Source organism: Coenobita brevimanus, chromosome 100, assembly GCF_032717465.1.
Source record: "Coenobita brevimanus isolate Jiangsu-jjx chromosome 100, ASM3271746v2, whole genome shotgun sequence".
Classification (NCBI taxonomy): Eukaryota; Metazoa; Arthropoda; class Malacostraca; order Decapoda; family Coenobitidae; genus Coenobita; species Coenobita brevimanus.
Window position 1 is genome coordinate 62372890 of NC_137053.1, and position 23046 is coordinate 62395935.

Below are 23046 nucleotides of genomic sequence, written 5' to 3' on the forward strand. Positions count from 1 at the left end.
TGCAAGACTGATCTCTCCAGCTGTCCTGATGAAGAAGTGATGCAGTGTGGCAGTATTTTCATAAAACACCTTCAAAATCTGGAAAAGGATGTGGAACCAAGTGCAAGAAATACTCACTGGAGTTACACACTCATGTAAGATAGACAGAAAACAACTAGAAATGTCCACTGAAGTTACACACTTGAGAGAGAGAGAGAGAGAGAGAGAGAGAGAGAATGTACAGACAGACAGACAGACCAGTAGGTCCACCTTCCAGTTCCTACCAGTGCCCACAATTTCTACTTCCATGAAGCAAAGGGTAAGTACAAATATGCGGGACCATGTAGAATCGGTAGAGAGGCAGCTTGCAGCCCTAATGGAGCCAGGATCGAATCCCTGCTGGGGCAGAAAACAGTTTAAGGATTTGAATTTCCTAAAAAGCAGCCTTTCCTGATCTACCAGATGACCCGCTGACATGTCGTAAAAGTACCCCTGCTAATACCAGTACACAAGTCCTGTATGAGACAGCCCTAGCATGTATTCACTCTGGACATTGGGTGTTAGTGCCAAAGTGGTGACATGTGGAGGTGTAGGAGGACTCCTGGGCCTTGGGATAGGCCACTGCCCCCAAGAAATAGGCCCTGAGCCTTTGCCCAGAGTTGGACACGTAATATATATATACATATATATATATATATATATATATATATATATATATATATATATATATATATATATATATATATATATATATATATATATATATATACAGTAACCCCTCCAATATCCGGATCAATAGAGCCATCGGTAGGTTCGGATATTGGTTTTGTCCGGATATTGGGCCCCAGCTTATGGACTTGTACTTACGGACCCTAACACAGAGAAACACCTATACAACTCCCTCCGGACATGCATAGCACCTATTTAACACCCAAATCACACCAATAAGGCACATAAATGACTGAAATAAATGCAATAGACACATAAAATGTGGGTTTAGAAGTATGTTCATACATTAATAAACATTCTGGTACTTATGGACTCTAACCGAACCTAACCTAACCGAACCTAACCGAACTCTGAAAAACACATTCCTACTGCACATGCATGAGGTAAGTTTAGTATGGAAAGAAGTACAGTATGACACTTTCTGGTAAGTATAGTATGGGAAAAAATACAATATGAAACATTCTGGTAAATATAGTATGGGAAATAGTACAACATGAAACATTTTGGCTACTTACAGCAAGTCCCTGGCCACCTCGATGAATAACTGCCTCCTCTCGGACTCTGACAGTAAGAACGATTTCCTGAAGCACTTGCACTACACTCTTCCTGAAGTCTTGCACTGAACTTAGTCACTAACACACAGAAGTCCGTTCTTTTCACAGTGTTCACTTTAGTCCAAATAATGTTCCATTAAATTTAAGTGTTGCACATAAACTTTTCCCAAGTTTTTTTAAGTTTCCAAAGCCAAAACAAAGAAGGTTAGTTAAGTTAAATTTATTTTCTACTTAGTCTTTTCTCCCAACTTGAAAACCTTAACACAACACACCGTTTTTTTCACTGCACAACACTCAAAATTCCCGTGTGGTCTAGTGGAGAAGTTCTTGCTGTTTATTCACTGTCAGAGCCCGAGAGTATCACTGGCAGGCGTCCAAGGGGTGCATCGGTGGGTAGTGGTGATGGCGTACCGACTACAGAAGACTCTGAAGACAGCCGCAAACTCACGTCGAGCGGTGACTCTTGTCGCGGTGAGAGACAGGCGGGAAGTGGGGAGGATGCAGCGGCGCTCTATCGGACGTCGGAGGAATGACGAACCAAAACAATGCTCTCACGCGGCGCGCGGCAAGTTCAAATTACGGACGGCAAAAAATCGATTTTTTTTTCCAATTTTTTTGGATTTTCGGACCATTTTGGGAATGTTTGATCCCAGGACGATAGGGTTCGGTTAGTGGGGATGTTCGGTTATTGGGCGTCCGGATATTAGAGTGATTACTGTATATATATATATATATATATATATATATATATATATATATATATATATATATAAAAGTAGACAGTACAAACTACCAAATCCAAACATCTGATTTCCAAAAACCTCAGCTTTCCAATATATTATTTCATGCTACTGAGGGGAGCTGATATTACACACCCTCACACAATCAGTGTTCAGTAAATCTGAAGACACTGTTCTTCGGCAGACAAAACAGTGGAGAATAAATTAATAATGCACACTGAATGGCAAGCCTTACGGTTTTCTGTAACCTAGGAAACTTTTTAGAATGCTGGATGGTAACTATATAAGCAAATAACAGGGTGATGTGGTGCTCACTATGAGGCCCATGTTAATAGATGGAGAGACACAATAGCACCATCCATCCAGGAATCAAACTTCTTCCCTGTACCTCGACATAAGGAAACATCATTTCACTGCAAGGGACAGCCAGCCCTGCCAGAGCAGTTGCTTGCCTGCAGTTGATGGGTCTGTTCGGCCTGATGGACGGGTTTTTCAACTCTTCACAGTACTGTACACATGATTTTCTCATAGTTATCACTATACATGATTTTCTCATAGTTACCCCTATGATTCCACTTCCCAAAATATGCAGTTTTTCCATAATTTCTTTGGAACCAAGTACTGTAATTTGAATTTTAGAGTTTGTATTGTAGTGTATTATTATTTTTTTGTGTAAACATTAAAAGTGAAAATTACAAGTGGAAGGTCCTTTTACTTCAAGAATTGCATATTTTGTTTCTGTGGCTGACTGACATAACTGAAGACTATGTAAGCAATTTTGTTAATTTTATCTTCCTTTCCTTTATACGTACCAGGTAAAAACTAAAAACTGATTTTAACCAGCTCGTACAACCCTGTCTCTAGGTCTGGGATGACCCTCCTATAGCTAACCATTTATAATGCCTGAGTGGTGTCATACCTAGGCTTGAAGCCTCTTCCTCAGGTTGCCTCCAAAAGAACACAGGTCTTAATGATACCAGTGTCTTCCACTCGAAGCTTTATCTCTTGATCTCAGGCTCATATCCTTAAACCCTCGTTTCATTCTGTTTTGACCTTCAATAAGAATGTTGGATCTGGTGAAAATCAAATATGCTGGCTGGGGGAGGAAATGACATGATGATCCTTTTGGTCATCTATGAGTACATGTGAAACAAACTTGGTGAAAAATGAATGGTGGGTTGGTTACACTACCTTACCTTTACCCTTCCCAGAAACCAGTATTTGGTATCATGCTGTCTAATGATATATGGCACCTAGAAGAAAGGCTGAAGTATGACAAGCACTGGTGCAAATCACTTGCCATTCATTACACCTTTCATAAAGTCTTCAAAATCTATGGCTGACATCTCAAAAAAGGATATCAGCATCAACAAGGTCACCAATTTCTTCCAGGTGAGTCTTGAGCTTCCAACTCCAGCTCTAATCAACATGTTGACACCTGTGACTTACATAACACATGATCAGTGCTCAGGACCTGGCACTGGAGAAAAAAAAAAAAAAAAGAAAAAAAAAAAAAAAAAAAAAAACAGCTTCATCAACGAGGCTTTTTACACTGGCATTTCTGTGTCGGTGGTCATGCTCACAAAGGGAGTCTCTTGTATTCTGCTGCATCTAAGAGGCAAATGACTGATGTTCTTCTTGACTAGTTCACTGTTTTAAAAAACAATGACAGTCAAGTTTTCTTTCCATTTTTTCATCTTTTCTCTACCTGTCACCTTCATTAACCTAGTCCAGCATACCTTCCACCAACTGTTCATCAAGTGCTGCGCCTCTGATCTCCTACAGGGCCTCTGTGTAATTCAGCAAACCCCAGTGGAGGGATGCCACTTGTAGTGCAGTGGCAAGTGCAACTGCTCCTGCTCATCTCTTGGTCAAATTAGGGAAGATTAAAGTAAACTCTTAATTGTCCGTCACTGGAATATCCAGCCCAATCCAATATCCGGAGCTGCTGGCATGGCTCTATTAAAACAAGATCCGGCGAGATTATGCAACATCCGGCACCGAAATGGGACGTAACCAGCAGTGTATCAACTGGCTCAGAAGTGGTAGCCAACTGGTGCTGTATTACTGTACTGTATCATTATTTTATAGTACTTTATGCTTAGTTTTTGTCTTTTAATTGGGAAAGTTTTTAGGACAGAGGGTCGAGACGGATAGTTATTTAATATCCAGCTCGACGCCGAATGTTGAGCCGATGGAGGGTACTATGCAATATCCGGTGTTTCACGTTATTAGGTGCAGAACATGGCTGAATTACAATGGATAATTGAGAGTTTACACTACTTGAGGCCTGTGTCGAATCGTAGCAACATTTAATGCCCCGTGATTTTACAGCATGTCTCACTCCATTCATAGCTTTACATACTGTAGAGCTGTGCTCAAATGCCATAATAGATATGACAGCAAGCTCTGTGCTGCAGTCTGGCTATGGTTCTGGCACTCCGATGGAACTTGACTCCAGCAAGTTCTGTGCTGGAGTCTGGCTAGGTCTCTGGCACTTAGATGGAGCTTGGTTCCAGCAATGCCTACCAAATGATAACCTTCATTAGACTTATTATCTTCACATATTAGTGATATCAGCAACCAACTCTTCATTCTTTTCACTCTCACCAGCTGCTGGCATCAGGGGCGGTGGTGGTGGGTGTGAACTAGTCATCTCAAGGTTTAATATAAGTGTGAGAATGTCACAGGATCAGCAAAGCCTGGAAGCACTTGCTAGCCATAAAGCATGGACACATATGTGGCTGCCAACCTCTGATGACTCACACACTTCGTGTTAATAAAAGGAGTCTGTTGCAAGTAATGATATCACTCTGTGTGTTCACATCATTTCAGCACAAAGAAAATCAAATACTGCCCGGAATAACAGACTGGCATGAAAGCTGGTTGCCGCTAACAATTTTCACAAAGATAAGAGAATCCACTGTACTATACTGTACTTTCTTCCACAGTCATTAAAGGGCTCAAAGGAGAGGAGACATGGGGAAGGGAATGCTGTTTTTGACAGACATTACTGTGACAAAAATCCAGGCAAAATCTGGTTCAAAACAATGGAGCATGGAAACTGAAGACTGCAGGCCAAGAACCTTTTCCTTGCAATGGGATGAGGCAAGTGCACCACATACTCTTGGTACCACTGCTCAGTATACAGAATAAGTGTTACCTGATATCATCCTTGATTGCTTTCACCACTGTCAACATCCCCTTCTCTGAAGACACAGCCATCTTGTTCCATTTTACCTTGACCTCCTCCTGGAAGTAGACACAAATTCAGATTAATTTAATTAGAACTTCACTAATTAGTTTTATCCTATACATTAAACTGGGGTATCCTGGACCTTCTTCCACTCTGCCTCATCCTCCACTTCCATGCAGTGTACTGTAGTCTGGATGCTGCAGTCCTGGATGAAGCGATGAATGCCAGGGCTGGAATCCACGCACAGGTATTATATACGCAGTACTTGATTCCCACTACGAGATGTCGTCATTCCAGGAAGAGCTTCTTTCGCAGCATCATGTATACCTGCACTGTAAAGAATCTCAATCTAATGATGGAACATTTTGGGAATGGCAGATCCAGACTTTGGCAGATCATTCCTTAGTTCAGATAAGTGGCCTTCCTCTCAATATATAAGACGATTCACACCTACAAATCCTGCTATTGCACACCCATTTTCTTTTATGATACAGAATCACATCAGTTTCAGTTGCAAAAGTAAATGTGAAATACATCACGCTTCCCTTTCATCACTCACCACTCCCCATTAGAAATACAGATATACACATTTGTTTATGTTAATATAAGTTTATCTTAATGACAGTAAATGCAAAAACAAAAGTATGGTAAATTTTATTAGTCTGAAAGGAAATTGCAGTCAGAAGATCACTCAATACACTATGCAATGGGACAGTTACTATTAGCTGGCTGAGCCACCATTAGCCTCTAAGTTTGCTGGTTTGGTGTATACAAAACAGCTTACTGGAAAAAAAAAAAAAAAAAAAAAAAAAAATCTTCAGACCTTTTAATCTGGCTGCAAAATACTGTCATGCACCTCAGTGGGGTCATGAGTATCAATCTGTCTAAAATGCAACATCTACTTCACCTTAGACCATCTTTTATTTGAAAAGCTTAAGACAGTATTTTTTGCTCCTTTTAATTTGTACAAAATGCTTTAGACAGTGTTGCTTGCTCTTCACAAATACAGTGGAGTTAAAGTAAATCTCACCTTGACTCTATGGCAAGTCAAGATGGTCCCCTTGTACTACAAAGCAAGAAAAACTGCTCTTCCTTCACTGACCACATCATTTTCTAATGAAGATGAAAATGGGATTCTGGCCAAACAAAACTTGGCTTTATTATTAAAACACTTTAAAATGTAATTATTATATCATCAACATTCTAACTCTATTTACCACAAAATACTAAAGCAGGCAGAATCCAGAAACAGGAAAAAAAACAATAAATGTAAAAGTACTGAGACTTATTTGGTGCATGTCTGTTTTATGATGTTGAGAAAATACTCCTAAATTAGGTATGAAACTTCAATCCCATAGGCATTATAAAGTACAATTTTGCCTGGCTTACCTAACCTGTAATGCTGCATTTTCATGAGTCTATTTAGACCAGTCAAGACCAGTGAAAGTTTTCTGGACCTACTTGATGCTTGCGAGAAAGGCTTCTAGATCAGTCCTGTCCTTAATGTGATCCTATTGGCTGAAGGATGGACTGGGCATAGTCATGACGGAATCAGCTGAGTTATGTCATGGTAATACAGTAGATGCTCGATTTAACGAACCAATTCAGTCAACCCCTATTCCGTTTTCTTGAATTTTCGCTAAGTCGAGTTTTGTAACCAAGGTTCAATACAAAAGAAAATTTTCCAGTATTCCGAGGAACTTTCCACTCAATCTCTGAAGCCAATGGTCAGGCCGAGTTCCTGACAATGTGCAACCAAACCTAGCAAACTATGCTAACTCTCAATGCTACACAAAGCAGTCTAAACCCATAATTAATACCAACAGCGAAATGCATTATTGTGCACATGTTAACAGTGATACATACAGTACTGTACTTAGTAATAAATTATGCACACATAAAGAATAAGGCAAAGATAATAGTGTACCAAATACAGTACAGTAGTATAGTAAATAGGGATAGTAAAACAGAGTAAGTCTTACCAGGGGTTCTGCACTTGTTGCAGAAATATGCCTGACACAGGTAGCCATACTGGTCCCACCAAACCTGTGTCAGGCCTAGGGATGGTTTAGTCACTGTCAAAGTCACCCTCCATTGGCACTAGAGGTGGTACTGGCGTGACAGAGGGGCTGGGGAGCATCAGGGATGGTGTTGGTGATGGTGCTGGTGTCCCATGGGCAGAGGTTGAGGGCAGAGAGACATACCTCCCCCCCTCCCCTTTTTTTTTTTTAACTCCGTACTCTTTCATCACTGCCCCTGGGCTAACTTCGTGCTCCATCTTCTCAATTATTTCCAATTTCTGGCAAGAGAAAGCCTCACCCTCTCCTTCTTTTCCTGAACCTTACGCATGGTGCACAAAAGCTTTGGTTCACTGAAAAAAAAACACACACACACACACACATACACATACAAACACAATGCCTGCAATACCAAGGCAAAGCTGCACACACACGGAGTTATTGCTCACAGCTGGGTGATCATATGAATGCAGTGCTGTATGGGCCGCATGATGTCACCAAGTCCCCGCCATTGCCACTACCCAGGCAGGTTGGCGGAGACGTGTTGCAACACTGCATACCGCCAGCCAGGGGAGCAGTACACTAGCAGCTCGATGATGCACTCGATTTATGGAATTTGAAATTTCCAGAAATTCAATAGATTTTGGAACGGACGTTCCTTTATGGAATTTACTCAATTTACACAAATTTTCCTTTAAATGAGGAGGAAAAACAATGGAAAAAAAATTCTTCCGCTAAATTGGTGTTTGTTAAATTAAGCACCTACTGTATATCAATTTTGCTATAAACATCATTATTAGCATATGCAGTAGCTATTTCTGTCATTTAAAAGAAAATATGACAGCCTGCCAGTGTGTCACTTTCAGAATTATGATAATGAGTTATCATTACACCATGAAGTGAAATAACTGTAGCTTACCTTTTCAGATGAAACAGAACTAATAACCGGAAGCAAAGGATGCAGTACTCATCCTTAAGAAATGGGAAACAGTTGTACGTCCCATCATTACCTTATAATACTCCAATGAGACTCACAAATCTGAATTTCTCTCCAGACATTATTATTTTACGATTTCAGCCATATGTGATAATCTTTTTCAATTCAGACTGAAACAAGTATTTATATCAAGTAGCATCTACATTTATATTACCATCCTGTGTCACTGCTGACTATTATTTGTGTGAAATTCCATTTTCGAAATAATACTTAACTTTCACTACTGTCAGCCATCTTTGCCGTATCAGCTGTTTACCCAGGGCACGGAACGCTCCTGCTCTCCTTGTTGCCTTGTGCTAACGCGCATCCTTTGTGCACAAGACTAAGTAAATCCAGTCCTGGCACTGGGGCAGGACTGCTTAAGATCAGTTTTCATCGGTCTGCTTTTTCTGAAACTGTCTCTTCAGAACAGCCATGGGACTAGTCCTGACCGGTCTTGACCTGTCTGAAAGCCTCATGAAAATGCGGCTCAAGATCGTCATGAATTTTGGAGGCTTGAAAGATGAGTGAATGAAAATGTGTTTTAATTTTACTAGACAATATTATTAATTCTTTTGCATTTTTACATTCCGTTCCTGTTTCTGGATCCCTCCCAACCAATGTAAAAGAGAAATAGCATTAAAATGATGATTATGAATATTCGACAGGACAATACTGTACCTAAGATTAACCTATCCATTTCTTGGTTACTGGCATAAATGCTTTACAAACCTTGTTAATCTTTTGTCCTTGGCTCTCAGATTACAAGATGATTAAAGAACACAACCATTCCATAAACAACCTTACACGTGTAAGCTTTACAGTCATACTGAAACTCTAAAGCTTAAACCTTACACAGCAAAGGTGCAAGTGCTACTTTCCTCCAATGCAGACATTTTTGTGAAAAATTACTTGTCTTCAACTCGCAATTTGGATACAAAAGAAAAAGTTGTTTAGAAAACTAGGATGTCCAAAATGAAGCTCAATCCTTCCTCAGCAAGTAGCAAGAAAGAAATAATCATTAGCTTGGTTATGAATAAAGACATCTGAATGTCGGTTAAAAAAAACTGAAATTCAGCAAGATGTGGCAGCACGGGCATACTGAGAGACAAAATTTTTGTGTACTGCCTCAAGGCAGCTGGAGAAGATTCACTTAGGTCTAGGAGGTGTGCAAGAGGATTGCAAATGATTCCCCTCATTGGGAAAATGCCTTCTGTCACATAATGTATCCACATGACAGGGATGCTCCAATTCACATTAGATGACATCACAAAAAGTTAAGTTACAATTGTTGTGAGGAATGAAGTCACTGAGTGCTCAGTGAGTATGAATGGTCAGGAAAAGGAGAATGTAAATGCCTTCAAATATTTTGACTGTGTGCTGAGCATGGATGGGAGTTTAGAGGATAAAGTACAAGAACAGGTACAGGAGGGAAGGCGAGTTGCAAGGGCACCGAGGGCAATGATAAAGAAGTCATTGCATGATACTCTAGTACTGTTATTTTCATTCCAATGTGTGGAAGAGAAGCTTGAACTCTTTTGGAAGAACACAATTCACAAGCAAGAGTGAAAATGAGTTGTCTGAAACGAACAAGTCTAGTTATGTGTAGAGAGAGAGAAAAATGAGGATGTTAAGTGTTGTGGTGTTGAAGTGAATGTGCTGGAGAGTGTTCAGAGAAAAATCATAAGATGGTCTGGCCACGTGGAATGAATGGAGAATGAGAGACTAACCATGAAATTATATGTGAGTGGAGTGGAGGGGTAGGGGTAAACTGAAGATGTGGCGAAGTACAGGCCGTCCTTGTTACAACGATGGGATGCATTTGGGAAAACCCATTGTTGAGCCGGGGTATCATTACTTGGGGACATTATAATATAGAAAGTAAAGTATAAGAACGCATTGCAGAGCCTTGGGATCCCCTCCCGACCAAGTCCAAAACCACCCAAATGAGACCAAAAACAAGTTTCTGGTTCACCTAAACCCTCAAATACCTTTCAAACATGCTAAGTCTACATGCAGACCATAAGTCACCTAAACCCAAAACTGAAATCTGAAAATCAACAGAAATAAGTCTGGAAAAAAATCAAACTTAGTAAACTGTACCCCAAAATGACAGTGTTCACCCTAACAATCACTAAAATACACTAATCTAAACCTAAAAACAGTTTATAAATCAACCTAAACACACAATTAAAGTCTAAAATACAGTATCGTCAAAATCGGTTAAAAAAGAAACCATCGGATAACCTGGACTGGCCATCGATAGGAGGGGAAGGGCGTTAATTTTTTTACATCACTATGGTGGGGTATGCCTGTGGTGTATACGAATCTGGGTGGTGTAAGATGGAAGGAGGATAGCCTGATGGCAGAGGAGAGGCTGAAATGGGAGTGATCTGCTTGTGGCCACTCCTCCAAAATTAAATGTCTGGTTATGAACAGATATCAGTAGAGAGACAGGCAAACAGACAAATCAACTGTTTAACCCGCGGCGTCCCGTCGACGTTCTTTAACGTCCAAACGTTTTGTCACTGCCAATCCTGTCGACATACATAAACGCGAAAAAATTGCAAGGTCCCTAATTTGCACAATTTTCAATTTTCGCGAGTGATTTTTGGTACGTATACACGTGACACCTTCCTCTACAAGATGCCAGGCAGGGACAATGCCTTACCCAGGATGACCTCCCCCCCCCCCTGCATGCCATTGTCTCAGCAATTCACCTGTTATCAGTGACCTATAGCCATGTCATGCCACGGTACGAAATTCAGGGCCAGAGTGATTCCCCAATCAATGACAATGTGGAGGACAAACTTTACATAGCATTAGAGGAAGAAACAGTTAGAAATGATGATCAGGTAATGTGGCAAAAAAATGTCAGGTATTAGTGAGTGAAACAATGCTTATAATGCCTATATTACTGCTTGAAAACCAATATACTCCCGTACTACATATAAATTCGTACTAAGTAAATAAATAAATACCGTTTATGAGTGGTGTGAAATAGTTATCCTCCCATAGAACTCGTTTTCTTTGGTGCCAGCCTGATAGAAAAGCCAGTAAGGCAAGGAGGTACTCCTACCTGTATGGAATATTTTAAACCTCAGGTAAGCGATTTCTCTATGAATTTTCGATGTTTCTCACCAAAAGCGAAGGTTTGAGCCAAAAAAAAAAAAAAATCCTAAAATGGTTGGGATTGGGGGGAGTCAGTGGTGGAAAAGTGGTCGGGATGGGGCGGGTTAAAGGTACTATATCTTGAACATGAACTCCAGGAGTTTGTTCATCAACTGTGTAAGTATAAAGCAACAGGTCTTCAATGACATCCCCTCCCTAAATACCATGCAGTACTTGTCACTTTAAGAAACCGTTCCTCCCAGAATGACCATAAAGCTCTTTTTCGCTGGAGCAAAACAAGTTAAAAACAATTACAAATAAACAAATCTCAAACAGACACAATAAAAACAAATGGCAACAATGACTCACGCTGATTAAGAAACCCTCCTCCTTTAACAATGGAGAATGCATCTCTCATTACACCAGTTGATTTACCAAAGACAGAGAGACTTCATGATCATTTCCATGCCTGGAACCTGGATATATTGGCAGCAAGCACCTCCCAACTGTGGACATTTAGTAAGTGCTGCACCATCAGTGAAAACAGGCAATCACTACAACAAGAATGAGGCCCTTCCTCCACAAGATAGAAAGTAGGCAGGAGTAAATCACCATTTCTGAAGCAGGTGATGGCAGTTTCCCAGTGATGGGGTATAGAAGACCACACCCACAGAGAAACAACTGCTGCCATCTTCTGGAGTTTATGACAAAAGGAATTCTACAGTATTCTAAACATGCCACCAAGAGGTTTATACTTCAGGATGATGATCTTGGAAGGGAAGAAACCTGAAACCAGACAAGACAGGTAGTTGCAGCTCGTTGCCTCACTTCCCTGCTCATTCCCTCAATTTCTGAAGTGTGTTGGTACCAGCAGAACAACAAACATCACTCACAATTGCTGTGGACCATAATAAGATCACATGAATGCAAGCGGGGGGCAATCAACTCCGCTGAATGTGGTTATTTCTTATTTTATTCGCTCTTGCTACCTCCAGATGATTTTTTTCTGCTATGAAGAGACTTCTCAAACTTGAGAAGCTGGAGTTAGCCTTCAGTAACTCCCACAATTAATAACAAGTTCTCCTAAGGTGGACAAAATTTTCTGCAGAAGAAGACTAAAATGAAAACTGTCATCATGATGAAGGGTTAACATCATTTGGGGGGAAAACAGCTCCTTAATCACTAAATACAGAAAAAACTGTCTTCACAGTAAATATGCAAGTTTTTGCAGAAACAAAAGCTCAGATTTCTCTCATGTTGAGAGAGGTGGAGATGCCTGGAATGTAAAGCCTTTCCTTTTGTGACCAACTGCCAGCACTTTGTGCAGTCAGGGAAATCCATCTCAAACCTAAATGCTGAGATTTGGCTGTTAATGAGTTTATGCCTAAAAGGCATAAAACTTGTCCACATCAAATATCTGCACTCTGAACTTCCTTGTATCCATGTGGTTCCTGGAATGAGGTCAAATCCCTATTAGGGATGGCTGGTATGCCATACTCTCTCCTAAGAAAGCTATGGGTATGTTTCTATGCTCTCACAGGATGACATGAGCACAAGAAGGAACACTGATCCTCAGGCATGTCAGCAAAGTGGCTGGTGTCTTTATCCCCCTACATATAGGATTAAATGAGTTTTTTGGACCTACAAAACTCACTTTTCTCTTTGATCTCATTCAACGGAGAAATCTGTAAGGAAGGTTTCCAAAGACAGGCAATGGGATGCCCTGGCTGAGGGTGACGATCCATCAGCACTACTCACTCATCTACACCCCCATGTGTGTGTGTCATCGGCATAACACAAATAACTTGACTGACTCATGTGTCCCTAAAGAGGAGCACTAGAACAAATAGTCTCAAAGCATAATAGCTCTTAAGCTTTATAATCATGGTACATAAAAGTGCCAGAGAACATGCATGGGTATTAAGACTCTGTGACAATAATAATTATACGACACAAGGGAACCCTACTTTGGTCAGAACAACACTGCTTGGTGGATAATAAGCACCACGGTGAATGGAGTTGTATTCACATTCATGATAGAACAACCATATACAGCAATGGCAATGTTTTCAGTTACAGATAAAAAAAAAAGACACTGCACAACAAAGCTTCACTGGCAGAATCCAGGACTCACAACCCTTTGTTAGGGAGCTTGAGAATATAACAATATGGGGCTAGAGAACGTAATACAGTCACTACTCGTTTTACGTTGATTCAGCATACGATAATTCGCTACAATGGTAACAGAAAAGTTCCACCCAAAAATCCGATTTCCAATGAATTTCCCACTATAACAATATTGCGCTCGGAAAATTTTGTACAAAGCGCCAGGCACACGCAAGACGACAGTTGCTCGTCTCAGGCAAGATGGCAGCCCCAGCATGCAGAGCATTGTTTTGGTTCAGTTGCGGTCCCGCCATCCCTTCAAAGCCCTGTCTTTCCACTCATTCACGTCTGCCCCCCCCCCCCCCCGCTATTGTCACCTCTCAGCCAAGCATCGTACTACAGTAGGCCTACTGTATACATGGTGTAGCACCAGGCCAACGTTTCGCAACTGTGACTGTTGTGTTGTTGCAATGATTTACTTTACGTAAGTAACGTCGCCTGTATTAGTGTGAAAGTGTTTGTTTTGGTCTTGGAGATGACTTGGACCGTCACAGGGAGTGATTAAGGTGGGTTGTCATTTTTATTTCAGTCTTGGGTAGGTGACTTTGGGAAGCTGAGTTGACGTAACCCCCTTTTATAATGTGTTTCAATCTCCCAATTTACGATAAAATCAGTATACGATAAGGTATGACCTGACGTAACACCATCGTAAAACGAGTTGAGACTGTATATCATAATTATGAATGTCTTCTCTCTTTTTCATGTTTATGATGTTTATTCCTGAATGTTTTATTTATTTTTTATTTTTTTCCACTCTGGGTGGTTTAGGAAGGAGAGGAGAAGGAAAGACAGGAGAAAGATAACGGGTGCAGCACTTTCTTTCCTGACTTTCTTGTTTTCTTAATCTTACTTAAACTAACACTTCAGACGGCAAAAGACTTACATCCGCTCATGACTGATTCACGAGATGTACTGACTGTTTCAGTGGTTTAGAGGCTAGAGTAGGTCTGTGTCAACATCTCCTAGACCTTCATTTGCTTCCTAAAATTGCTCGCAGTTTATTACAGGCCATGCTGCATCATTGCCAGCGGCCATGCTCCAATAAAATGTTGTTCAATGCCAGCAGCCTGGAGGGGTTGTGAGGCATGCATCTGGTTAAAAACTAGGAGGTTAAAAGTATGCAAACATACACACACATACACACTTTGGTATGTGTTCAGTTATCTCTGAACATTCTTGGAAATAAACAGCACTGTATATATACCCTTTTAGGGGGTGGGAGAAAATTACACAAATAGTGAGTTTTACAATAAAACCCTCTATTTGCTACCTCAAAGTGTTAAATGTCTGAATTCCTTGGTATCCCATACTGTGCATGGATTATGCTCCCACAAAAAAAAAAAAAAAAAAAAAAAAAAAAAAAAAAAATCACATCTTCGTTCAACAAAATATTGGTCAGGAACTTACAGATTCATAGGTGTGTAGAGTATCTCCCAACCCATAATCACATCCACCAGTAGAGAACACACTCACATGCACCACACATCTTTTGATAACAATCATTTCATTACACACAAGCTGCCTTTAAAAATGAGAAGACACGGAAGGAAGACTAGCAGGATATGTGGGAGGATTGTACAGGGGCACTACACCCTTCAAGCCAACAAACGCATAATGATTAATACCCCAAAATGCATCCAAGCCAGTACCCACTACAGGGTCTGACACTCTCTTGGAGCACTGGCAAGAGAAGCCCTTTGTCCCTGAGTGGCTTTTAAATGGCAGGGCACCGAACATGAGACCTGGAATCACAATGATGTCCTACAGCCTAGACAAAGGCTCATGTCATTATGACCCCCCAAAGTCCTTAGTTCAAGATAAGTAGTATCTAAGGTTGCTAGTGACACCCAATAACCAGAAAGACACACTGCTTGTGGGCATCCATGACGACTAAGACTGCATTCCAATCATAAGGAGAAGTGAGCATGCAGGATGGACCAACTCTGCACCCCATATGACAACAAGAAGCAGTGTCCCAGATGACCAGAGGATATGAACAGATCCCCTTGAACTGCTGTCCATCCTCCCAAAATTCAAAATATAATAGAAATAAATTAGGAATATGAAAACATTAAATGGTGAATGAAAGAGATATGTGAGGATAAAGCACCCTGGAGGTGGTTCTATTACAGCCACGTGCAATCCGGGAGGTCCCATGAGGAAGCAAGGTATCAGACATGATGATCATGATGATGAAAACAGGGGATTAATATATAAAATATAAAAAACAAGCAAAAAATAACTAAAAGTAAAACCCTCTCACCAAAAGAACACTTCCAGAGAATGCCAGAATAATGAATTTGAAACAACACCTGGGAGCCAAAGGAACAGAGTGCACTCTGACTAATCAAAAACCATCCACAAAGAAGATGGCAATGGCCATGAAGGAACACCTACCCCATCCCCAAGTAAACAACTTGACAGGGGTTGGGATGGAAAGTGGACACAAGGGGGAGAAGAGAAGAAAATCTGGGAGAAAATTAAGAAAGAAACAACAGAACATCAGAGGCAACTACCCCACCATACTTGAAAAAACTAAAAGCTCAACTACACACATCAAAGACCATCCACAAAGACCACAGCCTAAAACTGAATAGCGTGGAGAGTGATGGGCAGCATCCACATTGTAGCACAACATGATGCCAAAATGAAACGAGAGAGAAGGGGCTGAGCAGGTGACTAGGTTGCTCAAGAAAGAATGGAGCTGGAAATACTTGATAAATGAATAACGAAGAGGAGTCTCATTTACAAGACGCTTAAAGGACTGGGGAGATTCACTTGAAGGACATTTTAAGTGCCAGGCCAATGTTATCAACCAACAAGGATGTATTTTTCTTTTCACCAAAAGCAATTAGGAGATAAAGGAGTTTCATGATCATGATCATGATCATCATCATGGCTCTTTTCCTATCTAAGGAAGGGGTGCAGAAAGGAGTTTCTTGATCCCTAAACAACTTTTCTGACCCATCTCTTAACACACTTCCACCAATACTCTTGCAAAGTAAACATGAGTAAATGTGCTTCCTCTCCTAATTTTTCTTTCTTTCTTTTTCTTTCTCTCTCTCTCTCTCTCTCTTTTTTTTTTTACTTATACTGTACTATTTGTGGACAATATTAATGATTATATCAACAGTCTTCTCTCTACCAGATAGCATACTGGTTGTGTATTTAGTGATTTTATCACCAGACTTCCAGATGTTTATCTTCATGAATAGCAGCGTGGATTGTGCCAGTATGTTGACAGCTGAGGTAACATTCTTAGCGCTGTATTATTTTGGACAATATTCCCATGATCTTTGTCTACCTACATCCAAGCAATAAACAATAGAAAATTTAGTGATATTTATGACTTAACTTTAGCATTAAATGTCAATATTATCATATCTAAGCTATCCATCCATCCATCATCCAATCCTACGTTGCCCCATGAGGAGCGTAGGAGCCTGGGGCTAGGCGGCTGGTTCCAACATTTAACATGAGAGTGACCAGCCTCACTCATCCCTGAGTGGCATTACGTGAGCAATAATCCCCAACCACCCCTTGGATACAAACCTTCACCGGCTCAATCCGATTGGAGCACAATAAATTACCCACTAAACCACCAGGTGCTTTATGCCAAAATATACTTGTCAAACTGCATTTCAGGATTTTTTAACAATCTATGCTACTGATGGATTAGCTCTGGCAACTCTGCACGAACACTGCAATTTCTGGTCTCTGTGCCTCAATCAGTAAAAGTCCACAGTTCCATCACTCTTCCACTGCTTGCCTCAATCAGTATAGGTCCAGTTCCTTCATTCTTCCATTGTTAGTCTGAATCAGTAAAGGTCAGCATACCAGTGCTGCAGTTCCTTCACTCCATCAGTGCTTGACTCTTTCCTATATCACTTTTTCAATGATGCCATATTTAAGTTGAAGCAAATCTTTGCCATTAATCACTGACCACACCAAGATGATAATCATACTTACCAACAAGGCATTTCAATAGCAGCACTTAACTTTTGTTCAGAGATTACACACTGATTTTTATGCAAAATCAGGCTATATATTTCAAGGCCTACCTAGATAGATACTATTCAGTACAGGAAATATGGAAACATCACACATCCATGTCATGCTGATGTTGTGGTACCTGGCTCATCTAGATGTAAACCCTTACAGTATTATTACACAAAACATCTGAACTTCTTAAATCCATACATCCCATTCATCATCCAGTCCTTTAATACCTCAACAGGAGCACAGAGGCCCAAGGCAAGGCTGCTCAGTCCAGACATTTTAGGGAAGAGTGACCTGTCACTTACCTCTGAGCAGCATCATGTGAACAATAAACCCCATCCATTCCTCAGACATAAACCATTATGAGCAACAACTGGTACCTTCTACCAGCAAGTAACCTTTTGCTGGTTTTGTATATAGTTATCAATCAATGTGGGAAATGATGTGCCATTCATTTGATGCAGCATTAGGAAAAAAAAAATATTCAAAAAAATGAAAGTTCCCATTACTTTCTGAGAATATGACAGCACTTGCAATACCATGCGACTGGTGATATTAAACGATGGCTATACTGTAGATAGTACAGCCCATGGAATGGAGACAAGAAGTTTGCACATCTGAATGACAAGTGAATAAGTCCAGATGTGCCTCAACATTGTTGATAATTTATCTTACATTATTACCTTGTTCCAAGATCTCTCCTACCCATGCTATGCGGGAAGAAGAGACAGACTATAAAGATGCTGTGCAGCTAAAAGACTGTTGTTGTGGCCCAAGATTCATCTGAATATGAACCCAGTGGAGTGCTTACTTAAACTGTCCTTCTCTTGCAGTCCACTGTATTCCTTTCGGTGGAAACAGAGACAGCTGGGGGACATTTTTATAACTGGGCAGTGAAAGTGCTCAGTTACATCAGTGCCACCACATCAAGGCATCAAAAACTGTACTCAATGAATACATGACATACTAGAATATACAGACAGTCCCACCTTTGTTATGGCAGCAGTGAATTCCTTAGAGGCAGCCAGTGTCCACTTGTCAGGCCAATAAGTCTCATACTTCTTAAATATATTATAGCAGTGAAGTTCCTGAAAAAAAAAGAAAAAAAAAATCACAAAAAAATAAAATCAGGATGGCAGCCTGTCAATCTACATTGCAATACATAACATACTAGTATGAAAATTCTGACATTCTTAAAAAAAAAAAAAAGTTAAATTATTTTCAAATAATTAATATACCGATAATTAGGCTGCTATATCCGTAATGTTGAACTACTGACCGCAAACTTGAACCTGTGTGGAACACTCTGAATATGTGAAAGGAGAGTTTTCTTGCCCAACTTCTTGCTGCAAATGATACAGATAAACTGACAGGCATCCAGTGTCATACTGGCACCCTTCCGTGTCTCAAGTATGTAGTGCACACCTGCAGGAGGGGGGAAAAAATTAATTACTCTTCAACTCCACTTTGTATCCATAACTGTAACAGGCAAAAATCTGTATGAGACATACTAGGTTAAATATCCTTTTTACTTGAGAAGGTCACAGCATCGGCTAAGCCACAGTGTCAACTCACAAAACTAAAGTTCACGAGCTTTTGACCTCTCATTGATATCTCTCTATCTTTAATGCAGGGTTGGAACAACAGATCGACATTAGAATATGATGTTCAATATTTACAAGTATGGGCTATAGAAATGATGATGACCCATAATGCTGTCTTATTCTGTCAATGTGCTATGTGAAATAAGCTCAATTTGGGGGGGGGGGGAATCATGACAAAATAACTACAGTATATTCAAGTAATACATACCCTCACTCACAGTACAGTCTTGTAGTAAGTAGTCTTTACTGAAATTTTTTTGCTTCTAAGTCCTCAATAAATTAAAAACCACTGACTATTAAAGCTCCACTACTACCTGTAAGGATGATTTGCCTGTTTCTTAGCATTTACAGCATCAGCTGCATGGAGAAGACTATGATGTTATAGAATTCATCCCTTACTTACACTGAGGACTGCTTGTGCCTTTGGATAGTAAATACAGTAAAACCTCACTATAATGGACTAATTGGGGCCCAGGCCATTCCCAAAAAAGGCAAAATTCCAAAAAAGGCAACATCTGGACTTCCCCTTGCTAACCTGGACTTTTTCCGACATATCAGACATTAGTCCCGATCACACCGACAGTTTTTAAACTGTTTTCATTACCACTGCTTTACTGTACTGTATTATACATTTACTTCAATACTCAAATGGTATAATATATACAGTATAATAATATTGTACTGCACACTGATAAACATGTTTTTTATTTACCATATTGTGGCGAACATAGCTAAAGTGGTCAGGCAATCTGGATTGCCTCTGGCTTTCTTGGACTCTTTCCAATATACAGTGGGCTCACACAGTATGCAAATTGCATAGTCCGCGAGTGACCAAAAATAATACCCAAAAAAACCTTGATTGCGTGAGTTTAGCCCACAATATGTGAGGCAGAGGCAAGGAGTGGCACAAAAACACCATTTTCCCTGGCTACGTGACCCCAACCCCCGCATAATGCATCCATCATGATGTCAGTCATGATGTAGATGTGCAGAAATTCCCAGGCATTCTACAGGCACAGTAATGTTGAGAAGCCTAGTGTGATGGAGGACGGCACAGAACTATCTATGTCAAGGATAAGCAAGATCCTTGCTGCCGTGGATAGGCTCAAAGAAGAAGTGATGGAACACGAAATCAGCCACTAAAGAACGGAGGAGGTTCTTGTTAGTATCGACAAAACCTTCCGCTTCTACACAGACAGGCATAGGCAAGAAATTAACAGGAGGAGGGAGACACTCATAACAAGTTACACTTAGAGAAGGCCTTTGACAAGGTACCTCATAAGAGACTAATGTGGAAACTAGAATATATAGGAGGACTAAAGGGGAAACTTCTGGAATGGATGAGAGACTTTTTGAGAGACAGACAAATGAGGACAGTAATAAAGGAAAAGATGTCTGGATGGAGGGAAGTAACAAGTGGAGTCCCTCAAGGCTCAGTGTTGGCGCCAGTAATGTTCCTGATTTACGTAAATGATATGGTAGATGGAGTGAACAGTTATGCAAGTCTGTTTGCTGATGATGTAAAGATCTTGAGGAAGATAGAGGTTGAAGAGGATTGTAAAATACTGCAGGAGGATTTGGATAGGATACACAATTGGAGCCGGACGTGGGAAATGAAATTTAATGTAAAGAAATGTAAAATATTGGAAATGGGTAAAAGTACCAGGAGACCATCACTGAATTATTTTTTGGGTAATGAATTAATCACAAAAAGGAGAGAAGAGAAAGATTTAGGAGTGCTGGTCCAAGATAGTTTGTCACCAGAAAAGCACATTAACAAGTTAGTTGGAGAGACTTATAAACTCTTGACTGACATAAGAGTAGCATTTCATTATATGGATGAGGAAATGATGAAAAAATTGATAGTGGCCATGATCCGCCCCAGGTTAGAATATGCAGCGGTAGTGTGGTCTCCACACAAAAAGAAAGATATAAACAAGATTGAGAGAATACAAAGAACAGCAACCAAGATGGTCCCCAGTCTGACAGACCTGTCATACAGAGAGAGGCTGGAAAAACTGGATTTGCCTTCGTTAGAGGAAAGGAGAAAGAGGGGAGACATGATTGCGGTGTTCAGGACCATGGTGGGAGTAGATAAAATTGACAAAGAAGATCTGTTTGTATGCGATAAGAGAGCAACAAGAGGACACGGAATGAAATTGAAAAGGTCAAGCTGCTTGAAGGATATCAAGAAATATAGCTTTCCTTACAGAAGTATAGACTTAAGGATTAGCCTGGACAAAGAGATCGTCCAGTCTAAAAACTTAAACGAGTTTAAAGCAAAATTCGACTTATTAAGAAACAGCGACGGAAACCCACAAGCATAGTACATTCCGTGTATATCACAATTAGGTATATTAGGTAAATACTTAAATATTTGGAACGACTTAGACAAAGAGGTGGTGCATGAGAAAAACATTCATGTGTGTAAAGGTAGACTTGATAAATGTGGATATGGAGACAGGACAACACGAGCATTGCTCAATTCCTGTATACTACAAATAGGTAAATACAGTAGCCTCAAGAATGTGAAAGTGAGGAACCAGCTACATCGTCTGATCCTGTTCCTGCAGAGGAAGAAGAGGATGTAACGTAGATTGTGTCAACATTGGACTTCAATGGGTTTTTGGCCGAAGTGATTGAGTTAGAGGCTCGTGGGGAAGGTGCTCAAGAGGAGTCTGAGGACTGAAGTGTTGGTGCGGCAGGGGGTGCAGCACTTTAAGTGTTGCTGCTCCTCGGAACCCGTTATTTAAGTCCATCAGGCCCGTTATCTACTGTTGTTAAGGTGACTGACCATATTTTTGTTACTGTAGCCATATCTGTAGTATATGTCTGAAAAATTTTTCATTTATAATGTCTCTAGGGGTAAAAAAATGTCAAGGTATGTGAGGGTACCACCCATATGTAATTTTTCCCATACGATTATGTATTCACAGTGCGCGAGGACCAAGACTGCCCAATCACTCGTGTACCGTGTGAGCCCACTGTTTAAGAATTTTGTCCTGTAACTCCTCGATTCTGATAAAAGCTGATTCCAGTCTACTGAACTCCATTATACAGTATCCAGTTTCCCTGTATGCCCAAACCTGTGCTCATTAACGTAAGTCTAACTACTGACCTAACTATCTAAAGCAATATGCTCTAATCCCAGAAGAATGCCCACAAATTAATTACCCCCATTTCATCCTGTCAACAGGCTGCCCAGTCTCCATCTGACTTCCTCTCCACCTATTCTCTCTCTCTCTCTCTCTCTCTCTCTCTGTCACCCCCTCCTCCTTGTCTCCCTTTCCACCTCGCTCACATTCTCCTAGTCAGTCTCTCATTCCCCGTTCTCCTCTTATTAATGTATGTACACTTACCAAATAAAGGTCCATCCTGATACTTATTCACCAAACTCTGGCCCAGTGCTGTCTTCTGATAGTGTAGTGGCACATTCTGTTAAAGTAAAAGAAAACCATGTACTGTACAAAGAAAAATCATTATTTCCATCATCATCATCTCATCCCGTGTTGCCCCATGAGAAGCGCAGGATCCCAGGGTCATCTTAATCAATGCAATAATTATTCTATCTTCATTTTCCACTAAAAAAAATTGGTGGGCACACTTTGAGGGGAAAAAAAATTAACACATTCCCACCTTATCCACTTCAGGCATAGGTGAAAAGAGAAAGCATTCAAGAGGAGAACTATCAATTGAGTGTCCAATAAAATATATCGTACAATCATTTGCCTCCATCGCACAAGAAAAAACATCAAAGCCTTCTTCTCAGACGAACTATACATATACCTCTGGAGGAAAGAGTTATTTCACTGACTACCATAAAAAAAAAAAAAAGGGAGGGGGGGGTGAGGGAAGGGCTACAAACCATGTCATGTATATCTTCATAAATACTTCATCTGTGCAATTTGATCCAATGCCAATTCATCTGCTTCCTTAATTTTAAATGTCTGTACCTCACACTCACACATCTCTGC

The 23046-nt window shown here is 40.4% G+C and overlaps 1 protein-coding gene across 1 annotated transcript in view; it reads right to left on the minus strand.

Annotated features, from left to right (window-relative positions):
• LOC145414683 (uncharacterized) overlaps positions 1-23046 on the minus strand; it is a 67187-nt gene that overhangs the window by 18938 nt on the left and 25203 nt on the right. Inside the window, exons 9-12 of the mRNA XM_080284201.1 lie at positions 22432-22507; positions 18748-18893; positions 18458-18556; positions 5166-5254 (exon numbers count right to left, since the gene is read on the minus strand). Of these exons, the coding sequence (XP_080140327.1) occupies positions 5166-5254; positions 18458-18556; positions 18748-18893; positions 22432-22507 (410 nt within the window). The remainder of the gene's footprint in view (positions 1-5165; positions 5255-18457; positions 18557-18747; positions 18894-22431; positions 22508-23046) is intronic.